Below are 22,897 nucleotides of genomic sequence, written 5' to 3' on the forward strand. Positions count from 1 at the left end.
CCCTGTGGTTATGGTCCTAGGAAAGCCTGGTTAAACTGCTAGCTGGGTACTAGCAACATGCTGAGAGACAGGGTGACTGGCAATCTCAGACTAAAGCAAAAAGCAACTTTTATGTGGAAAGCAGGTGCGCGCATGTGTGTGTGCTGGAAACTGTGCAGGGGAAGTGTCTAGATTGTGGTAAGTGACGTTTTAAATTGGAAGTTTATAGGGTTATGCTCTTGGAAAATACAATTAAAAAAGAAAATTTGCTTGGACTTGGGGGAGGGGGTGTCAACCCCCAAAACACCCTTTGCACATGCACCTGGGAAGTAACCTGAGCATATAGCTGGCCCTTTAGAATGAACAACTGGGTAATCCATAAAAACATTTCTTCAAGTAATGTTAGGCTTCGACTGTCAACTGTTATGACAAAGTTGTCCAACTCGGCGGTTGCATTGTAATTTCCCCAACTTGTGACTTACAACGGGTGCGCTCAGATTAACAACTAATGGGTTATACGATGAGAATCGACTTGTAAGAGTGCTACGACTAGCAACTGGACAGTCGTAGATATCGTGACTTACAACGGGTGCGCTCAGATTAACAACTAATGGGTTATATGACGAGAATCAACTTGTAAGAGCACTACGACTAGCAACTGGACAGTCGTAGATGTCATGACTTACAACGGGTGCGCTCAGATTAACAACTAATGGGTTATACGATGAGAATCAACTTGTAAGAGCGCTACAACTAGCAACTGGACAGTCGTAGATGTCATGACTTACAACGGGTGCGCTCAGATTAACAACTAATGGGTTATATGACGAGAATCAACTTGTAAGAGCGCTACGACTAGCAACTGGACAGTCGTAGATGTCATGACTTACAACGGGTGCGTTCAGATTAACAACTAATGGGTTATACGATGAGAATCGACTTGTAAGAGTGCTACAACTAGCAATTGGACAGTCGTAGATGTTGTGACTTACAACAGGTGCGCTCAGATTAACAACTAATGGGTTATACGATGAGAATTGATTTGTAAGAGTGCTACGACTAGCAACTGGACAGTCGTAGATGTCATGACTTACAACGGGTGCGCTCCAGATTAACAACTAATGGGTTATACGATGAGAATCGACTTGTAAGAGTGCTACAACTAGCAACTGGACAGTCGTAGATGTCGTGACTTACAGCGGGTGCGCTCAGATTAACAACTAATGGGTTATACGATGAGAATCAACTTGTAAGAGCACTACGACTAGCAACTGGACAGTCGTAGATGTCGTGACTTACAACGGGTGCGCTCAGATTAACAACTAATGGGTTATACGATGAGAATCAACTTGTAAGAGCGCTACGACTAGCAACTGGACAGTCGTAGATGTCATGACTTACAACGGGTGCGCTCAGATTAACAACTAATGGGTTATACGATGAGAATCGACTTGTAAGAGTGCTACAACTAGCAATTGGACAGTCGTAGATGTCGTGACTTACAACAGGTGCGCTCAGATTAACAACTAATGGGTTATACGATGAGAATTGATTTGTAAGAGTGCTACGACTAGCAACTGGACAGTCGTAGATGTCGTGACTTACAACAGGTGCGCTCAGATTAACAACTAATGGGTTATATGACGAGAATCAACTTGTAAGAGTGCTACGACTAGCAACTGGACAGTCGTAGATGTCATGACTTACAACGGGTGCCCTGAGATTAACAACTAATGGGTTATACGATGAGAATCGACTTGTAAGAGTGCTACAACTAGCAATTGGACAGTCGTAGATGTCATGACTTACAACGGGTGCGCTCAGATTAACAACTAATGGGTTATACGATGAGAATCGACTTGTAAGAGTGCTACGACTAGCAACTGGACAGTCGTAGATGTCATGACTTACAACGGGTGCACTCAGATTAACAACTAATGGGTTATACGATGAGAATCGACTTGTAAGAGTGCTACAACTAGCAATTGGACAGTCGTAGATGTCATGACTTACAACGGGTGCCCTGAGATTAACAACTAATGGGTTATACGATGAGAATCGACTTGTAAGAGTGCTACGACTAGCAACTGGACAGTCGTAGATGTCATGACTTACAACAGGTGCGCTCAGATTAACAACTAATGGGTTATACGATGAGAATCAACTTGTAAGAGCGCTACAACTAGCAACTGGACAGTTGTAGATGTCATGACTTACAACGGGTGCGCTCAGATTAACAACTAATGGGTTATACGACGAGAATCGACTTGTAAGAGTGCTACGACTAGCAACTGGACAGTCGTAGATGTCATGACTTACAACGGGTGCGCTCAGATTAACAACTAATGGGTTATACGATGAGAATCGACTTGTAAGAGTGCTACGACTAGCAACTGGACAGTCGTAGATGTCATGACTTACAACGGGTGCGTTCAGATTAACAACTAATGGGTTATACGATGAGAATCGACTTGTAAGAGTGCTACAACTAGCAATTGGACAGTCGTAGATGTCGTGACAAGCAGAAAGTTGGCCATTTAATTAAGATGTCACTCTACATGCCTATATCCATTTAATTTTCAGACAAGTCCATCCTGGGCACAACTTCTAACATTGTCCACGGTGAATGGTGACCATGTCAATCATTTCCTAAATTTAATTCACTTTTTTTTTTTTATATATAAATATGTGAGGCAAAATAAGACTTGCTCAAGCAATGTGTGAATAAAATTATCATTTCAGCAATTTTCAGAAACCTGCACAGTACTAGTATTATCATTCCATTCACAAAACCTTGTAGCAACAGTTTCCCGGATAATAATTAATACACCACTGAATCAAGTTTGGACCACAGACGCTATCCTTATAAGCCACTGGTTGTATATCCTAGGCAGGAGTCAGGGAGGATATGCCTGAACCTTGAAAAGTTTGTTTTGCTTAATGACACCACTAGAGCACATTAATTTATTAACCATTGGCTATTGGGTGTAAAACATTTGGTAATTTCGACATATAATCTTAAAGAGGAAACAAGCTAAATGTTTCCATTAGTAGCAAGATACATGTATAGAGAGAGGAAACCCGCTGTCGCCACTTCATGGGCTACTCTTTTTGATTAGCAGCAAGGGATCTTTTATATGCACCATCCCACAGACAGGATAGCATATACCACAGGCTTTAATTTACCAGTCATGGTGCACTGGCTAGAACGAGAAATAACCCAATGGGCCCACTGATGGGATTGATCCTAAACCGACTGCGCATCAAGTGACGGCTTTACCACTGGGCTATGTCCACCCTGAACCTTGAAAAGATGTGGGCATAACAAAACTGTTTTAAGAGTTGGAGCTATCCTCACTCACAACAACTGCTTCTTTGCATGGTCATCTTAATTATTGACCAGATTCCAATCCCAAGGATGTTTTGAAGTACATGTATATACACAGTTAACACGTATGACAAGTTGCAACAGGACTTCTAGATGATGGTAGACCCACTCCCATGGCTAGTGATATTCAATGTTGGGCTAGTAAATAACTACTATTGCCATGCCCGACGGCTAGTGAAAAACACTGAAGTTGTCAAATGCTGTATTTAAGTGTATTTTATAAATATGAATATTCTGCCCCCACCCCCCCAATCAAAGGGGTTTTAAGGTCTATCTCCTTCCTTAGGGCACATATTCGATTATTCCTATTAGTACAATTGTATTTACTTAAAGTAGGGCTAGTGAATTTTTAATAGTGGCTAGTACATTTTTAAAATGACTGATGCCATGGCTAGTGGATTTTTATAAAAATTCTAGAAGCCCTGTGCAAACTGAACCAAACTAAACAGATTCCTGTATTCATTAATAATAAGCAGTACATAAAAAAAATACAACATCAGTGTTTACATTAGTTTAACACTACACAACAACGGATATGGATAAAAGATGCATATATAGAGAATCCTATTTTACGTTACATGCAAAACACAATACAGCAAATATGTCTTACAATAAACAATTTCATTAGAATACAACAAAAACTCTTTCATGCAAAAATAAACCAACATATTTCATATAATCTCTGAGGAATTGTGAAATTGCTACCTGTAGGTTTGTTTTGATGAAATATATATTGATTTCTTATCTATTTCAAGTAAAAATGATTCTCCAAAACAACTCTCCAAAAGTACAGTTTTAAGCACACCTTTACCATGACAGTTTAGTGCAACGTTTTCAAAAGTAATCTCAATTAAGTTTTATAGTTTTTCGATATAGCTTATTTTCTAAACAGAATTTTTATTTCATCCAGTTTAACAATTATTTTTTTTAAATATTAGTTAATTTTAATAAAATAAATTCAATGTGTTGTGAATTTTTGTTTTGTCTTGTTTATACTTTTGAAATGCAATACAATTTTTATCTCTTATGTGAAAGTTGTTATTTTTTCCAGAAACTTTAATTTATATTCTTTGTAAATTAGCCTTCAGTTACTTTTAAGGTTAAACCGTCTAGCTTCTAAAAACATTCAAATTTAAAAATTTAAGAAACTATTATTATATTTGCACTTAAAATTCAGCCAAAATAAATACAAATTCTATAGTTCAGCATTTTTAAAAAACAAAACAACCAAACAAGGCTAAAATAATGTCTATAATCTAAAATTAAATTCCGGAAGGCAATTAAGATTTTAAAAAAAGATAAAAAAAGGTTACAGAAGCAGGACGAAAGGTTATTTTGGCTTACAAGTCTTACCAGGAATTAGTTTATTATCCATTTCATTACTACTGACTTTCTGGAGGTTTCTATCATTTTGTTTTTCATACGGGTTTTCTGCCCATGGAAAAGAAATCCTGGGGTCGTGCGATGGATAAAGTACCCCACCTGACTCACTACCAACGTCTGGCCGCTCTATGATCCCCGTTCCAGGTTTATCACCAAAATCGCCATTTGTCCCGGGCAGATAACTTGGTCCATAGTCATACAGAGTTGTTATTCTTGTTTTTGGTGTGGTAGTTGTAGGTGGTGGTTTATATTCAATATATTCTGAAAAACATAAAATGTTTTGCAAGTGTGAAACAATTAACCTTCCTAAAAAGAGTGTTACAAAATATATGATCAACCAAAATTTTTAAAAATAAATTATTTGAAACAAGGGATTTATAATGACTTAATTTTTGTGAGTTTTGTTACAACATATTTAGAAAGAAAGAAATGTTTTATTTAATGATGCACTCAACACATTTTATTTATGGTTATATGGCGTCAGACATATGGTTAAGGACCACACAGATTTTGAGAGGAAACCCGCTGTCACCACTTCATGGGCTACTCTTTCCGATTAGCAGCAAGGGATCTTTTATTTGCGCTTCCCACAGGCAGGATAGCACAAACCATGGCCTTTGTTGAACCAGTTATGGATCACTGGTCGGTGCAAGTGGTTTACACCTACCCATTGAGCCTTGCGGAGCACTCACTCAGGGTTTTGAGTCGGTATCTGGACGAAAAATCCCATGCCTCGGCTGGGATCCAAATCCAGTACCTACCAGCCTGTTGACCGATGGCCTAACTACGATGCCATCGAGGCCGGTATATTTAGAAGACAGATGATGCAATGGATTGTGGATTTGTAAAAAATAATTCATGACACCTGTGGGAGTAATTTAATATTTTTTATGAATCCAGTTTTGAGTGCATTTTTCAACTTTATCCATTAAATTTTTATTGTGACTACCAAATTAACTACTATTTTTAGTTTTTTATTAATGATAAATTAGTTGATGTGAAATTAAAGAAAGATTTCTTAACAACACAACTAGAACACATTTGGTAATTCTCGTATGTCGTCTTTAGAAAAAAACACGCTACATTTTCCATTAGTAGCAAAGGATCTTTCATGTGCATATTGCCACAGACAGGTTGCAAAAAGTACTTTTTGGAATAAATTAAATGTATATATTTTAAAACAATATTCTGTAAAGCCATTTTAAAAAATAAGTCTGAACTCATATAATATGTCTTACTTCCAAACATAAAATAGCATTTTTATTTGATCATAATTTCCAGTACTGGTAGTTTCATCTGTCTCAACTGCGGAATGAACCAGTCTTTAACATTTACTGTAAAATTTTGAATAGACAGTTTTGTTTTGTTTTGTTTAACAACACCACTAGAGCACATTGATTTATTAATCACCGGCTATTGGATGTCAAACATTTGGTGATTTTGACATATAGTCTTAGAGAAGAAACCCGCTACATTTTACAATTAGTAGCAAGGGATGTTTTATATGCACCATCCCACAGACAGGATAGCATATATCATGGCCTTTGATATGCCAGTCGTGGTGCACTGGCTGGAACGAGAAATAGTCCAATAGGTCCACCGATGGGGATCGATCCCAAACTGACCGTGCATCAAACGAGTGCTTTATGACTGAGCTACGTTTAGGCTTTGATGTTCTAACACAGCCTTGCTGTAAGGTCTTCTTCTTATGTAGGCTTCTATACTTTTGTATGCATGTGAAACCTCTTACTTCACTGAAAAATCCTTCTCCTTTCCAATTGTTTTCGCCATGCAACAGGCGTGATGAGTATAACATGTTCATTAACACTGCAAAGCACAATACCATAAACTGGCCTTTAAGTAAGCTCAGAGACCTGGCTTCGAATTCATAAACATACGTGAATGCATGATACTTAAGTACACACTTACAAAATGTAGATAAATATCATACTTTGATTTAAATAAGTTTATAAATACTTGAGTCTGGCCTCTAATCGAGGCAGGCCTCTATCCAAGACAGGCCTCCATCCAAGGCAGGCCTCTATCCAAGCACGCCTCTATCCAAGGCTCGCCTCTATCCAAGGCAGGCATCTATTCAAGGCACGCCTCGATCCAAGGCACGCCTCTATCCAAGGCACACCTCTATCCAAGGCAGGCATCTATTCAAGGCATGCCTCGATCCAAGGCATGCCTCTATCCAAGGCACGCCTCTATCCAAGACAGGCCTCTATCCATGGCAGGCCTCTATCCAAGGCAGGCATCTATTCAAGACACGCCTCGATCCAAGGAAGGCCTCTATCCGAGGCACACCTCTATCCAAGGCAGGCCTCTATCCAAGGCATGCCTCTATCCAAGGCAGGCCTCTATCCATGGCAGGCCTCTATCCAAGGCAGGCATCTATTCAAGGCACGCCTCGATCCAAGGAAGGCCTCTATTCAAGATTTACAGTATATTAAATCATAATGTCATTTAGTTTCTTCCATGTCAACTGCCGTTAACACATACACACTCTCTGCACCTACCATATAGCACCATTGTTTCAAAGTCTTTCCCCAGCAGATTCTCCGCCTCGCAGATGTACTCCCCGAAGTCGTCGCTGTCGATGGACTGTACGCGGAGACTGAGCGTGATGGTGATGCCGTCATCCACGTACACCTCTGTGCGGTACTTCCACGTCTGGTCGAGGATCTTACCATCTTTCTTCCACACTGTCACACCGATCGGGTACGCCTGGATCACGCACTCCAAGATCGTCTCCTTGCCCAGACTCTGGCCGATCTTCCGGTTAGGCAGTCGGATTTCCGGAGGAACTGAAATGAAAACAAAACTTGTTTTTAATACTGAATAACAAAAGAAATAATACTTCTTGTTGGGCAGTCGGATTTCCGGAGGAACTGAAATGAAAATGGTTCTTGTTTTCTATACTGAATAACAAAAGAATCTATAGTCTGGCCGATCTTCCTGTTTGGCAATAAAATTTCCAGAAAAATTAAAATGAAAATGGTTCTTGCTTTCTATACTGAATAAAAGAAAATAAAAGTCTGACCTAACTTCTTGTCAGGCAGTCAGATTTCTGGAGGAACTGAAAAAAGAAAGAAAAAGGTACTTGTTTTCTATACTGAATAACAAAGAAACTAAAGTCTGACCTATCTTCTTATTATAGGTAGTTAGTTTTCCGGAGGAACTGAAATGAAAATGGTTCTTGTTTTACATACTGAATAAGAAAAGAAACTACTGTATATTCTGGCCTACATGTATCTTCTTGTTAGGAAAGAACTGAAATAAAAATGGTTCTTGTTTACTGAACAAAATACTCTATACTCTGATCTATCTTCTATTTATATCTTCTTGTTATAGGTAATTGGATTTCCGGAGGAACTGAAATAAAAATGCTACTTGTTTTCTATACTGAACAATAAAAGAATCTAAACTCTGGCATATGTGACAGTTTTCCGGAGGAACTGAAATAAAAATGCTACCTGTTTTCTATACTGAACAACAACAGAATCTAAACTCTGGCCTATCTTCCTGTTAGACAGTCGGATTTCCTGAGGAACTGAAATAAAAATGGATTTTTTTTTTTACTATACTGAATAACAAAAGAAAATACACTCTGACCTTGTTAGGTAGTTGGATTTCCAGAGGAACTGAATTAAAATGGTTCTTGTTTTCAGTACTGAACAACAAAAGAATCTATAGTCTGGCCTATTTGTGGAGCACTGGCTGGAATGACAAACAGCCCAATGGGCCCTCTGTTGGAGATCAATCCTAGACCGACCACACGTCATGTCATGTCATAGGGTTTTACGTGCACATTCAAAACAAGCTGTTGTAGCGCATGCCTGTCGTGGGCACAAGAGCCGGCCTTGGCCGGCTCCTCCGTCCATGACAGGAAAGGTGGGGGGGGGGGGGGAGGGAGGGAGAGGAGGGTGGTGGTGGTGGTGGTGCTATGGAATTTGAATGGAGCAGTTAAATGCCAAAGAGAAAAGACCGCAATTTTGAACGGTCGGTCGAAAGGTAAATAGCCGAGCTAATATAGGTTTTGATATTAGTGAATCGAGAGTAGCTCGTTAATTTTAGATGTCTACGATGCTGTGGTGTCCCCGACCACACATCAGGTGAGCACCATACCACTGGAATACATTCTACCCCAAACAATTATCTGAAGATATATTGAAATAAAATGCAGTATTCATTTCATTTCAATTTACTTTTTTTGCTTATATTCAATTAAGGTTCAGGCACGCTGTCCTGGGCCCACACTTTTAAGTGTCTGGGACAGCTGATTAATGGTTAATTGTTTGTGGTTAGTACGTGAAAGAGTGCCTGAACCTACATTGGATATAGGCACATGAAAGTGACATACACTAAAGTAGTTTTTAAACAACGCACGTTCGTCAAAGAAGTAAAGGTTAATGAAACAAGCTCAAGTTATTTTAGATGATATTTCTCTGTTTAAACATCACAGACTTTAGCTTCTCTCTGTTATAACCATATCTAAATGTGTGTTGTAGGGTTTGTAGATCAACTAAACTTAGTGTCCATTTTTACGGGCTGAAACTAGGGTCTGTGTCTTTAATAAAATTACTCGATGTGAAAGAAATCAGTCTAATGGTTATACACCTAACCAATAAGCCACTAAATCTTATTCTGGGTGAGAGCGGTACCAGGGTGTGAACCCAGTACCTGCCAGTCTTAGGTCTGATGACTTAAATTAATCACTAAAGCAAAGAACACAGATAAATGCAGCATTTATTTGACATGTTGCTTAGGCAATAAACCAGATAAATTGGAAGACTTTACTTTGTTTTTCTTCTTTTTGATTACACGTATAATAGATTTAAAATAATTGAAGATAATTAAATAATTTGTTCTTTTTTTCTTGTTCTACATTTTTTATTTGAATTAACCCAGTTCTGTTGTATCATTTGATGTACAAAACGTGTCTTTGTAAAATACTGGGAGAGACTTTATCATGGGCTGTATTGTATGCCTGATGGTAATAAAATGTGATTGAACCAAATTACACGTACATACATGTATTTGTTTTCCAGTATTATGTAAATTATAACTGTGTTTTAGTAACAAAAACCCCCATTAAAAACCTTTATTCGCATAGCATTTTTTAAAACAAATTTGTTATTAATGTTACTACAGAAACAAACAGCTGTACATTTAGACATTTGTTTTGAGAAACTGTGAGATGTTTATTGAAATTGTGGAACCGTGTACCTTTACATCAACTGCATTACAATGTGTTTTTTATAATATATAGAGGTTATTACCAGTGTTTTTCGGTATTGTCAATACCATTCATTAGGAATAAAAATTGTATTATGGGAATATCTGGTGAACATAATACATTATTATTACTTCTAATACATTGTACATGTATATGATATTGATGATAATGAAACACACGAGGGTATTAATATCGTTATCATATAATCTCAAGCTTAATATAACATGTTTTTGTAAACTGTATTTGCAACTTTAATTCCAGTTAGCCATTACCTGATATTCCAATGGCGTAAGAGTATGACATGTAAATGACATAATTTTGGATATTCTTATGTAAAAATAAACTAGTGCTTAATGTTTTTTGTTTTCTGAATGCTGGATAGCTTTCAGTGTATATAGTGTTGCTATTGAAATGCTTTTGTTTGATGTCTATGAATGCATACGTCAGTTATGGAGTATCACCATGGTATGTTTGGTTAAATGTTAATAAACGCAGTGCCATGACCTCGATTAATTTACATCTACTTTGCAAAGTTATCAAATTCTGAAAGTGTATGATCTGAAAAATATCACATACTTTGATTACACTCGATATATGCTAGCTATTATATGATAAAATAATGTACAATATATGTTTAAGTGTTTTCCAATGGACCTCTTAGGAAATGCTTCGATTGTAAAATTAACCAAAATCAATAACAAGAGTTTTCTGCATTAAAAATATATGATTTTATCAAGAATGTTATTCTTGGATTCTTCGTTTTTACAAAGACAGTGTTCTAGCCAGGACAGCATGCTAATTAATTTGTATAGCTTATTATTATTTATTTTTAAAATCTTGTCTTGTTTATTGACACCACTAGAACACATTGAGTTGTTAATCATTGGCTATTGGTATTCACAATGCCACTAGAACACATTGAGTTGTTAATCATTGGCTATTGGTATTCACAACGCCACTAGAACTCATTGAGTTGTTAATCAATGGCTATTGGTATTCACAACACCACTAGAACACATTGAGTTGTTAATCATTGGCTATTGGTATTCACAATGCCACTAGAACACATTGAGTTGTTAATCAATGGCTATTGGTATTCACAATGCCACTAGAACACATTGAGTTGTTAATCATTGGCTATTGGTATTCACAACGCCACTAGAACACATTGAGTTATTAATCATTGGCTATTGGTATTCACAACACCACTAGAACACATTGAGTTGTTAATCAATGGCTATTGGTATTCACAACGCCACTAGAACACATTGAGTTGTTAATCAATGGCTATTGGTATTCACAACACCACTAGAACACATTGAGTTGTTAATCAATGGCTATTGGTATTCACAACACCACTAGAACACATTGAGTTGTTAATCAATGGCTATTGGTATTCACAACACCACTAGAACACATTGAGTTGTTAATCATTGGCTATTGGTATTCACAACACCACTAGAACACACTGAGTTGTTAATCAATGGCTATTGGATCTAAAATATTTGATAATTTTGACATATAGTCTTAGAGAGGAAACCTGCAAAAATTATTCATTAGTAACAAGAGATCTTTTATATGCACTTCCCAGCCAGGACAGCACCTACCATGGCCTTTGATATTAAAAGTCGTAGGGTACTGTTTACGATGGGGAAATAAACCCTGTTAGAGAATGGGTCCACTAAGGGGGATTGATCCTGCGACTAAAGCACATGAGGCGAGTGCCTGTACCAGCTGAGCTAGATCCCACACCCACAAAGTTTAGAACTCAGACCCGTAATAAAGGAAATGGAAATGTTTTATTTAACGACACACTCAACACATTTTATTTACAGTTACGTGGCGTCAGACATAGGGTTAAAGACCACACAGATATTGAGAGAGAAAACCCGCTGTCGCCACTTCATGGGATAATCATTTTTCAATCAGCAGCAAGGGATTTTTTATGTGCACCATCCCACAGACAGGATAGCACATACCACAGCCTTTGATGTACCAGTTGTGGTGAACTGGCTGAGTCCATAATAACTAAACATACGCATGTCTGATATTGTATACGTTTGGGGAAAAAACTAAATTATAAATTAATTTATTTATTGTGACCAGAAACTACATGTAGGGTAGGGCACGAATAACAAGGTGCAGGGCATTAAACTAGGGGTAGCCAGGGCAGCAAAAAATGGGAGCAGGGCACAGAACTCTTCTGTTTATTCGGTATAGCTACAGAACACAAAATACTGAAATCGACTAATTTTAAAGCAATAATGTTTCTAACATACTAAGACACTGTATCTATGGCAACAACGTGACTTACACTCGACATTAACTCTCATTCGTTTGCTGTCGGCCGGCGGTACACCGTTAAAGGCGACACATTCATAGGTGTCATCACAGTAGCGCGTGACGTTGTGGATCAGTAGAACCTCTCCCTCGATTCCTATCTCTACAAATAAAACAACAAAGTAAAAGATAGATTTCAAATACAATCAGTACATACAGGTAAATGATAGATTTCAAATACAATCAGTACATACAGGTAAATGATAGATTTCAAATACAATCAGTACATACAGGTAAAAGATAGATTTCAAATACAATCAGTACATACAGGTAAATGATAGATTTCAAATACAATCAGTACATACAGGTAAATGATAGATTTCAAATACAATCAGTACATACAGGTAAATGATAGATTTCAAATACAATCAGTACATACAGGTAAATGATAGCATGAAAAAAAGAGAGTTTACTTTGTTTAATGACATCCACTACAGCACATTGATTAATTAATCATTGGCTACTGGAAGTTGAGGCAGGTAGAGGATAGACCAAAAACGTTTGTTTTATTTAAAGACACCACCAGAGCACATTGATTAATTAATCATTGGCTACTGGAAGTCAAACATTTAGTAATTATGACATTTATGCTATAGGAGGAAATCCGCTACATTTTTCCATTAGTAGCAAGGGATCTTTTATATGCATGTTCACACAGACAGCACAGCATATACCATAGCCTTTGATATACCAATTGTGGTGTGCAGGCTAGAACAAGAAATACCCTTTAGCCTCCACTACATTTTTCCATTAATAACAAGGGATCTTTTATATGCACTTTCCCACAGACAGAACAGCACATACCATGGCCTTTGATATATGTGTCGTGAGGTACTTGTTGAAATGGAAAAAAATCTAGTCAGAGGGAGTTCGATTCTGTGACCAAAACACCTGAGGCAAGTGGTCTAACAACTGAACTAGATCCAGACTCCCCTACTACTAGACATCATTAGCTAGTGCCATGGGTCAGACCAGCTTTATTACCGGCAGAGGATGAAGATGCCATGTGGGTGCAGGGAAATACACAGATGATGTTGAGACAGATAGACAGTATTCGAGATTAACAGTATCCTGATCTCGGGGATAGCAGATTTTAATTTTGGATACCAGATTTCAAAAACCCAGTATTCCGCTGGGATACCATATAAATGTTTTTTTGTAATTTTTATTTTTCTTTGAAAGAATAAAGTTGTTATTTACCGGCAAAGTTAAATAACAGTAGTTTCAATGCTATGCCATAACAATATTTCCTCACTGAAATACACCGAAAAGGCAAGTAGCCATTATAAAATGTTTTCAATCAATACAGCCTTTTTCTATTTACTAAAATTAAAATTGGCTTTCTTGATATTTGAATATCAGGTAACCATATCCTAAAGTGGGATCCTAAATTCTCAGGTGGGATATCAGATTTTAAAATGTTGGTATCCAAATGGGATGCTGCACAACATTTTCAATCTCGAACACAATTAGATGACAGTTAGTGCCGTGGGTCAGACCAGCTTTACCGGCAGAGGACGAGGATGTCAGAGGAAGTTGAGACAGGCAGGTGACAGTTAGTGCCGTGGGTCAGACCAGCTTTACCGGCAGAGGACGAGGATGTCAGAGGAAGATGAGACAGGCAGGTGACAGTTAGTGCCGTGGGTCAGACCAGCTTTACCGGCAGAGGACGAGGATGTCAGAGGAAGTTGAGACAGGCAGGTGACAGTTAGTGCCGTGGGTCAGACCAGCTTTACCGGCAGAGGACGAGGATGTCAGAGGAAGTTGAGACAGGCAGGTGACAGTTAGTGCCGTGGGTCAGACCAGCTTTACCGGCAGAGGACGAGGATGCCACGTGGGTGCAGGGAAATACACAAATGATGTTGAGACAGATAGACAGTATTTGAGATTAACAGTATCCTGATCTCGGGGATAGCAGATTTTAATTTTGGATACCAGATTTCAAAAACCCAGTATTCCGCTGGGATACCATATAAATGTTTTTTTGTAATTTTTATTTTTCTTTGAAAGAATAAAGTTGTTATTTACCGGCAAAGTTAAATAACAGTAATTTCAATGCTATGCCATAACAATATTTCCTCACTGAAATACACCGAAAAGGCAAGTAGCCATTATAAAATGTTTTCAATCAATACAGCCTTTTTCTATTTACTAAAATTAAAATTGGCTTTCTTGATATTTGAATATCAGGTAACCATATCCTAAAGTGGGATCCTAAATTCTCAGGTGGGATATCAGATTTTAAAATGTTGGTATCCAAATGGGATGCTGCACAACATTTTCAATCTCGAACACAATTAGATGACAGTTAGTGCCGTGGGTCAGACCAGCTTTACCGGCAGAGGACGAGGATGTCAGAGGAAGTTGAGACAGGCAGGTGACAGTTAGTGCCGTGGGTCAGACCAGCTTTACCGGCAGAGGACGAGGATGTCAGAGGAAGATGAGACAGGCAGGTGACAGTTAGTGCCGTGGGTCAGACCAGCTTTACCGGCAGAGGACGAGGATGTCAGAGGAAGTTGAGACAGGCAGGTGACAGTTAGTGCCGTGGGTCAGACCAGCTTTACCGGCAGAGGACGAGGATGTCAGAGGAAGTTGAGACAGGCAGGTGACAGTTAGTGCCGTGGGTCAGACCAGCTTTACCGGCAGAGGACGAGGATGTCAGAGGAAGTTGAGACAGGCAGGTGACAGTTAGTGCCGTGGGTCAGACCAGCTTTACCGGCAGAGGACGAGGACGTCAGAGGAAGTTGAGACAGGCAGGTGACAGTTAGTGCCGTGGGTCAGACCAGCTTTACCGGCAGAGGACGAGGACGTCAGAGGAAGTTGAGACAGGCAGGTGACAGTTAGTGCCGTGGGTCAGACCAGCTTTACCGGCAGAGGACGAGGACGTCAGAGGAAGTTGAGACAGGCAGGTGACAGTTAGTGCCGTGGGTCAGACCAGCTTTACCGGCAGAGGACGAGGACGTCAGAGGAAGTTGAGACAGGCAGGTGACAGTTAGTGCCGTGGGTCAGACCAGCTTTACCGGCAGAGGACGAGGATGTCAGAGGAAGTTGAGACAGGCAGGTGACAGTTAGTGCCGTGGGTCAGACCAGCTTTACCGGCAGAGGACGAGGATGTCAGAGGAAGTTGAGACAGGCAGGTGACAGTTAGTGCCGTGGGTCAGACCAGCTTTACCGGCAGAGGACGAGGATGTCAGAGGAAGTTGAGACAGGCAGGTGACAGTTAGTGCCGTGGGTCAGACCAGCTTTACCGGCAGAGGACGAGGATGTCAGAGTAAGTTGAGACAGGTAGGTGACAGTTAGTGCCGTGGGTCAGACCAGCTTTACCGGCAGAGGACGAGGATGTCAGAGTAAGTTGAGACAGGTAGGTGACAGTTAGTGCCGTGGGTCAGACCAGCTTTACCGGCAGAGGACGAGGATGTCAGAGTAAGCTGAGACAGGTAGGTGACAGTTAGTGCCGTGGGTCAGACCAGCTTTACCGGCAGAGGACGAGGATGTCAGAGTAAGCTGAGACAGGTAGGTGACAGTTAGTGCCGTGGGTCAGACCAGCTTTACCGGCAGAGGACGAGGATGTCAGAGGAAGTTGAGACAGGCAGGTGACAGTTAGTGCCGTGGGTCAGACCAGCTTTACCGGCAGAGGACGAGGATGTCAGAGGAAGTTGAGACAGGCAGGTGACGGTTAGTGCCGTGGGTCAGACCAGCTTTACCGGCAGAGGACGAGGATGTCAGAGGAAGTTGAGACAGGCAGGTGACAGTTAGTGCCGTGGGTCAGACCAGCTTTACCGGCAGAGGATGAGGATGTCAGAGGAAGTTGAGACAGGTAGGTGACAGTTAGTGCCGTGGGTCAGACCAGCTTTACCGACAGAGGATGAGGATGTCAGAGGAAGTTGAGACAGGCAGGTGATAGCTACCGCAGACTTACTTTCTTTGCCTCTTTCTCCTTTGTCTCGTTCGTTTTCTATGATGCGGTACCACGAGACGGTGGGTGGTGGGACTCCCGTCACATTACACACAAGAGTCACGGTGTCACCCTCTTTAGCTGTCACGTCAGAGCTCGACAACATGCGGTTGATTTTAGCAGGTTCTGCAAAACATAATACATAGAAATCAACATCGGAAATATGCATAAACCTTGGATTGATAACAAAACCCAACAAGTCAAAAATAAAACTTTGTTACACCACTATAGGACATTGATTACCTGGTAATTAATCATTGGTTACTGGATGTCAAACTGCAATGTATGTATTTTCTGAATCGCTTTTTCCACCTTCCCAACCACTGGTATATGAAAGGCCTGGGTATGTGATGACTGGTATATATAATCAAAGGCCGAGGTATGTGCTATCCTGTCTGTGGGGTGATGCACATAAAAGATCCCTTATTACTAATGGAAAAATGTATCGGGTTTTCTCTCTAAGACTAAATGTCAAAATTACCAAATGTTTGACATCCAATATCCGATGATGAATAAATCCATATGCTCTAGTGGTGTTGTTAATCAAAACAAATTTCAACTTTATCCAGTGCCAAAATCAAATAATGTTTAGATGAAAAAAAAAATCCTGCATGTTGACATGTGTTAAGCAACTACCTGTCTTAAACTGATCCTTTGGTCATACCCTTTAGGATGATCTTAATACAAACGTGATCAGAGGTCGTGAAACAGTTTAAGTTTTTTTTTTTTTTTAACATTAGAGCACATTGATTTATTAATCATCGGCTACTGGATGTCAAACATTTGGTAATTTTGACATATAGTCTGAAAGAGGAAACCCGCTACATTTTTCCATTAGTAGCAAAGGATCTTTTATATGCACCATTCCACAGGCAGGATAGCACATACCATGGCTTTTGATATAGCAGTCATGGTGCACTGGCCAGAATGAGAAATAGGCCAATGGGCCCACTGATGGGGATCGATCCCAAACCGAACTCTCATCAGGCGTAGGCATTACTACTAGGCTATGTCCCGGCCCTCGTGGAACAGGATCCCCCCCCCCCCCCTTCAGATATATTCTGCAGGATGCCTATTGATGGATTTGATTACTCAGTGGTTCTGAAAACATACTTCAAGACGTATTGCATTCCAACTAGATTGTCCGTGCATTACTTTATACAGATCTGAATCATAAACGCAATCGGCGACCTTCTTTCTTGATTGTCTGACAAAAATTGCAAATTATGAATATTTGAACATTACTCACTGTTAACTAACTGTACTTGGGGTTCTGAGAGGTGGCAAATTTCATCAGACACATTGGAGATGTGCAGACCGCAGATAGAAATAACCAACCCGCTGATAAGAGCGATGAAGAAAATTTGTCTATGACCATTACCATGTCACTTTCTCATCAGACTGTATGATTGATGCAAATTAATTTCTATCAATGTATCTGGATCACATACAACTCATTTACATTGTGCTAAATAAAGCTTTTCCCGTATTGGGGAGAAATTACTGTATGAAAGGATTGTGAGTAAGACATCTTTTAGAAAGCCTCTAGAATCAGACAGCACCTAGATTCTTATAGTCTCTATATAAATGGTTCCAGGAGGTTCTCATAAGGTCTAGTTGTTCTCATAAGGTCTAGTGGTTCTCATAAGGTCTAGTGGTTCTCATAAGGTCTAGTTGTTCTCATAAGGTCTAGTGGTTCTCATAAGGTCTAGTTGTTCTCATAAGGTCTAGTGGTTCTCATAAGGTCTAGTGATTCTAGTAAGGTTTATAGGTCCAGGTTGCTTATTCGACTCCACACTGTGCATAGATATGGTCTTGATTGTGGATAACGGTTCTGGCACATTGTATAGATCTTGTGAAAGACTCTAGAGGTTCTGGTAGGCTGTATAGATCTTGTGAAAGACTCTATAGAGGTTCTGGTAGGCTGTATAGATTCTGGTAGATTCTATAAGTTCTGCTAGGCTGTATAGATTCTGGTAGATTCTATATGTTATGGTAGGTTATATAGATTCTGGTAGGCTATATAGATTCTGGTAGACTATACATTCTGGTAGGCTGTATAGATTCTGGTAGACTGTATAGATTCTGGTAGGTTCTATAGGTTCCGATAGGCTGTATAGATTCTGGTAGAAATCTGGTAGGCTGTATAGATTCTGATAGACTATAAGTTCTGATAGGTTCTATAGATTCTGGCAGACTATAAGTTCTGGTAGAGCTGTATAGATTCTGGCAGACTATAAGTTCTAGTAGTCTGTATAAATTCTGGTAGACTATAAGTTCTGGTAGGTTCTATAGATTCAATCAGCATCTGAGTTGCCTGTAGATTTGGGTACCATTTACAAATTCTAGATTTGGTTAAATCTGAATGACAAATGTTTTATCCACTATCAAGACTGTATCTCAGCACAATGAATGGATTCACATATTCTATTTAAGTAAGTAGGTTAGTATATACTATGGAATTTGATATACCAGTCATGGTGCACTGGCTGGAATGAAAAATAGCCCATTGAACCCACTGACAGGGAATGATCCCATATTGACCACGTTATCAAGCGAGTGCTTTGCCACTGGGCATATCCCACCCCTAGGTAGGAACAAAGACACAACAAAGCTCCAGGAACGAAAACCTATTAGCTAATACATTCTGTACCTGGATATCAGTATTTACAAATTTGTGTTCTACCAGCATATCAGGCCTGTATACCTAGTGAAAAAAATATGAAAAAATAAAATGTCCTTTTTAGTTTAAAATTTAAGTGGTCTTTTTGTCTAACTGAAGAATGATGATTTGCATGAAATATCGTGCTTTGCTATAACACAACCTTCGGAGCACTATAGCTATGGAAAAACTAATAAAAACAAGAATTCCACCGAGATGTATTGATCCTATGTCTTCCTGAAAGATAAGCTGATGCAGCACCGAGCCAAATTTTGCTTGTTGAATTTAATCCAGCCATCTTATATGGATTACTTATGCAGGATACTTCATGCCAGCCGTTTTTAAAGTTTGAACAATTTTAATAATCAAACTGCCAGGCACCATGAGACTGGCGATGAAAAACCCAGTGTGAAACAACAGTGTTTATTGTGAATGTCAACTCTTGATGACAGCCAGTGACAAGGAAACAGAAAAACTCACAAAATTCTATGAATTTCGCAAAGCGAATGCAAAAAACTGTATTAGCCTAACTACGCTTTGATTTAGTTCAAATATCAATTTCAGTGAAAGACGACACAGTGATCTTTCTACAAACAACAGCTTTTATTACTTGTTCTGTCCATAATGCAAAAAACATCCAGTGTCAAGATGTCATGAGATCTGGATGCTTGTCGGTCAACCAGCTTCTTTCATGAAGCCTCCGGGGCATGATCTAGCTCAGTTAGCAGAGCACTTGCTTGAGGTGCTTGGGTCGCAGGATCGAATCCCCTCAGTGGACCAGTCTCCAATTTAAAAAAAAAAAAAAAAATTCTTCCTGTTCCAACCAGTGCTTGATGCATGTCTGGTATATCAAAGATCATGGTATGTGCTATTCTGTTTGAAGGAAGAAGCATGCAAAATATCCCTTGCTGCTAATGTAAAAATGAATGGGTCCACTGTGGTGATTCGTTCCTGAGATCAAAGCATGTCTGGTATATCAAAGGTCATGGTATGTGCTGTCCTGTCAGTGGGGGAGGAAATGCATACAAAATATCAATTAATGGGTCCACTGAGGTGATTCGATCCCAAGATGCTAGCACCTCGGGTGAGTGTTTGACAGACTGATCTAGATTCCACCATAAGATGAGTATCCAAGATAAAAGAATGAGAAAGTCTGCTAGCTGGTAACATTTTTATGTACTTTGCATAAATCAGACAAGAGAATCTTCACTGAAGACTTACAAGCATGAAATTAACAGATCACAATTTTAGAAAACAAAAAACAAAAACAAACATATTCACTATTCATGCATTCCAATTTGATTAAAACGTCCTGGGTCATATTATTGAAGCTATGTTAGGCCTACAATATCAAAAAACTATCATAGGCTATGACAAGTGTCATAGTGATGTCATGGGGCCTAATTCACAAAGGTCTCTTAGGCTCTGCCAGACAACAATTAAAGCATCCTCTTTGCAAGTCTTTTAGCAATGCACTGCGAGATCGTAAAGTTGCGACAGTTTAGTGAATTAGGCCCATGGCATACAATGGTTTTACGATATATTAGCACTGAGTTGTAGCTTTGAAAATCTGTAACCAGAACATTATTCTGAAGGACCAAGGTCATACAAAAATGCTTATTCTTGGTAATCAAATACAGTTTGTTTTGTTTAACGACACCACTAGAGCACATTAATTTATTAATCATCGGCTATTGGATGTCAAACATATGGTCATTTTGACATCGTCATAGAGAGGAAACCTGCTACATTTTTTTTTCATTAGTAGCAAGGGATCTTTTATATGCACTATCCCACAGACAGGATAGCACATACCACGGCCTTTGATATACCAGTCATGGTGCACTGGCTGGAACAAGAAATAGTCCAATGGGCCCATCGACGGGGATCGATCCTAGATTGACTGTGCATCAGGCATGCACTTTACCATTGGGCTACGTCCGGCACACACACACCCTCACCCGTAATCAATGAAATTAATCAACAAAAGAAACATACTCCGAATCAGACGTCATATATCTGGCTAGCATACAGCATTGAATCCAATCACACTGCACTGACACAAACACACACACACAGTTTATTAACACAGAGGTTACTGATGAATTCTTCTAATTTATCATTGTTCTGTCATCTTCAAAAGCAATCTTTAGATGAGAAAAATGGTCAACAGACATATTAATTTATTTCTGTCACCGACAGTAGACGTAGTTCTTCACTGCTTGTAAGTATAGGACGTAGCCTAGTGGTAAAGCACTCGCTTGATGTACGGTCAGTCTAGGATCGATCCCTGCCAGTGGGCCCATTGAGCTTCATGTATTACTCATTCCAGCCAATGCACCAGGACTGGTATATCAAAGGTCATGGTATGTGTGCTACCCTGTTTGTAGGATAGTGCATGGAAAAATTAAGCAGGTTTTCTCTCTAAGACTATGATATATCAAATCATCTAAAATTGTAGGAACACTTAGTGAACATTTGAATGACAATTGATTATGACCTTTTTAAATCAGTAAATCCCAATTGATTAATCACTGAAAAATACAATGTAAAAAAAAATGTAATACACGCTTAAGAACTAAAGAAGATCAGACATTAAAGTTTGTTTTGTTTAACGACACCACTAGAGTACACTGATTGATTAATCATCAGCTATTGGATGTAAAACATTTAGTAATTCTGACATGAAGTCATCAGAGGAAACCCGCTACATTTTTCCTAATGCAGCAACAGATTTTTTTATATGCACTTTCCCACAGACAGGAAAGCACATACCAAGGCCTTTAACCAGTTGTAGTGCACTGGTTGTAATGAGAGAAAAAAACAATTAGTTGAACTGATCCACTGAGGTAAGTCAATCCTGCGACGCAAGCACCTCAAACGAGCACTCAACCGACTGAGCTAAATTCATCTCCAAGATCAGACATTGTTAGATTCACTTGGACACTGCCATCATGGCCATAATGTGGCTTAAAGTTAGAAGTTAAAGTTTTGTTTAACAATACCACTAGAGCTAATTGATTATTGGCTACTGGATGTCAAACATTTGGTAATTTTGACATATAGTCTTAGAGAGGAAACCTTCTATTTTTCCATTAGAAGCAAGAGATCTTTTATCTGTGCATAATTCTACAGACAGGATAGCACATACCATGGCCTCTGTTACACCAGTCGTGGTGCACTGGCTGGAAAAAAAAAATAGCCCAATGTGCCCACCTACGGGGACCGATCCCTGACAGACAGCCATTCAGGCGAGAGCTAATTTACCAATGTAATATGTCCCGTCCTTAAGATAGCTTAGTTTGCTACTTGACAAAAATGGGAGACCACTTTGAGAGATGAAAAACTGCCCTCCAGACGGGAGAGTTCAGAAAAGTAAAACAGTCCTGTTTTTTGTCTCCTACCTCAGATCAATATGCTCACCTCATTCAAACATCTGCTTCTATTGTCGCAATCACAAAACCAACATTAGATTTGTTTTTATTAATTATCTGTCGTGAATGCAGACGTGACTTGATTATAGCTCTTATATACAGCGAGAAACAAATCTGTCCAGGAAACAATTTCACCACAAACACCTTCCCTATTACTATTCCCATTCTGGTCATCTATTTTTCATGCAATATGGCTGCCAACTTTTCAAACGGATGACAGCTCTGGATGGAGTTGTCGGAACATCACACCATTGTGCAACACGATTTATGCACCATGTGTTAGCAGCCGAGATAATCACAAAATACTGATTTATAAGCCAGAGTTTCAAATCATTTGACAACAACAAATACTTTATTTGTGGACTGTTTGTTGTTTTTCTACCGTAATGATTAAAAATGGCATTTTGTTCTGAAGTTGTTTTTTTTTTTTTTAATTAACAGTATACCAGCCTTAGTGGTATAGTGGTTAAGCCATTGAACATAATTAAGGCTGGTAGTTACTGGGTTCAATTCC

At 39.2% G+C, this 22,897-nt stretch overlaps 1 protein-coding gene across 1 annotated transcript in view; it reads right to left on the minus strand.

Moving 5' to 3' along the window:
- The window catches only part of LOC121380718 (limbic system-associated membrane protein-like), a 145,246-nt gene that overhangs the window by 1,840 nt on the left and 120,509 nt on the right, over positions 1-22,897 (minus strand). Inside the window, exons 5-8 of the mRNA XM_041509673.1 lie at positions 16,252-16,413; positions 12,307-12,435; positions 7,273-7,560; positions 4,850-5,011 (exon numbers count right to left, since the gene is read on the minus strand). Of these exons, the coding sequence (XP_041365607.1) occupies positions 4,850-5,011; positions 7,273-7,560; positions 12,307-12,435; positions 16,252-16,413 (741 nt within the window). The remainder of the gene's footprint in view (positions 1-4,849; positions 5,012-7,272; positions 7,561-12,306; positions 12,436-16,251; positions 16,414-22,897) is intronic.

The sequence above is a fragment of the Gigantopelta aegis genome, chromosome 2, assembly GCF_016097555.1.
Source record: "Gigantopelta aegis isolate Gae_Host chromosome 2, Gae_host_genome, whole genome shotgun sequence".
NCBI classification, from domain to species: Eukaryota; Metazoa; Mollusca; class Gastropoda; order Neomphalida; family Peltospiridae; genus Gigantopelta; species Gigantopelta aegis.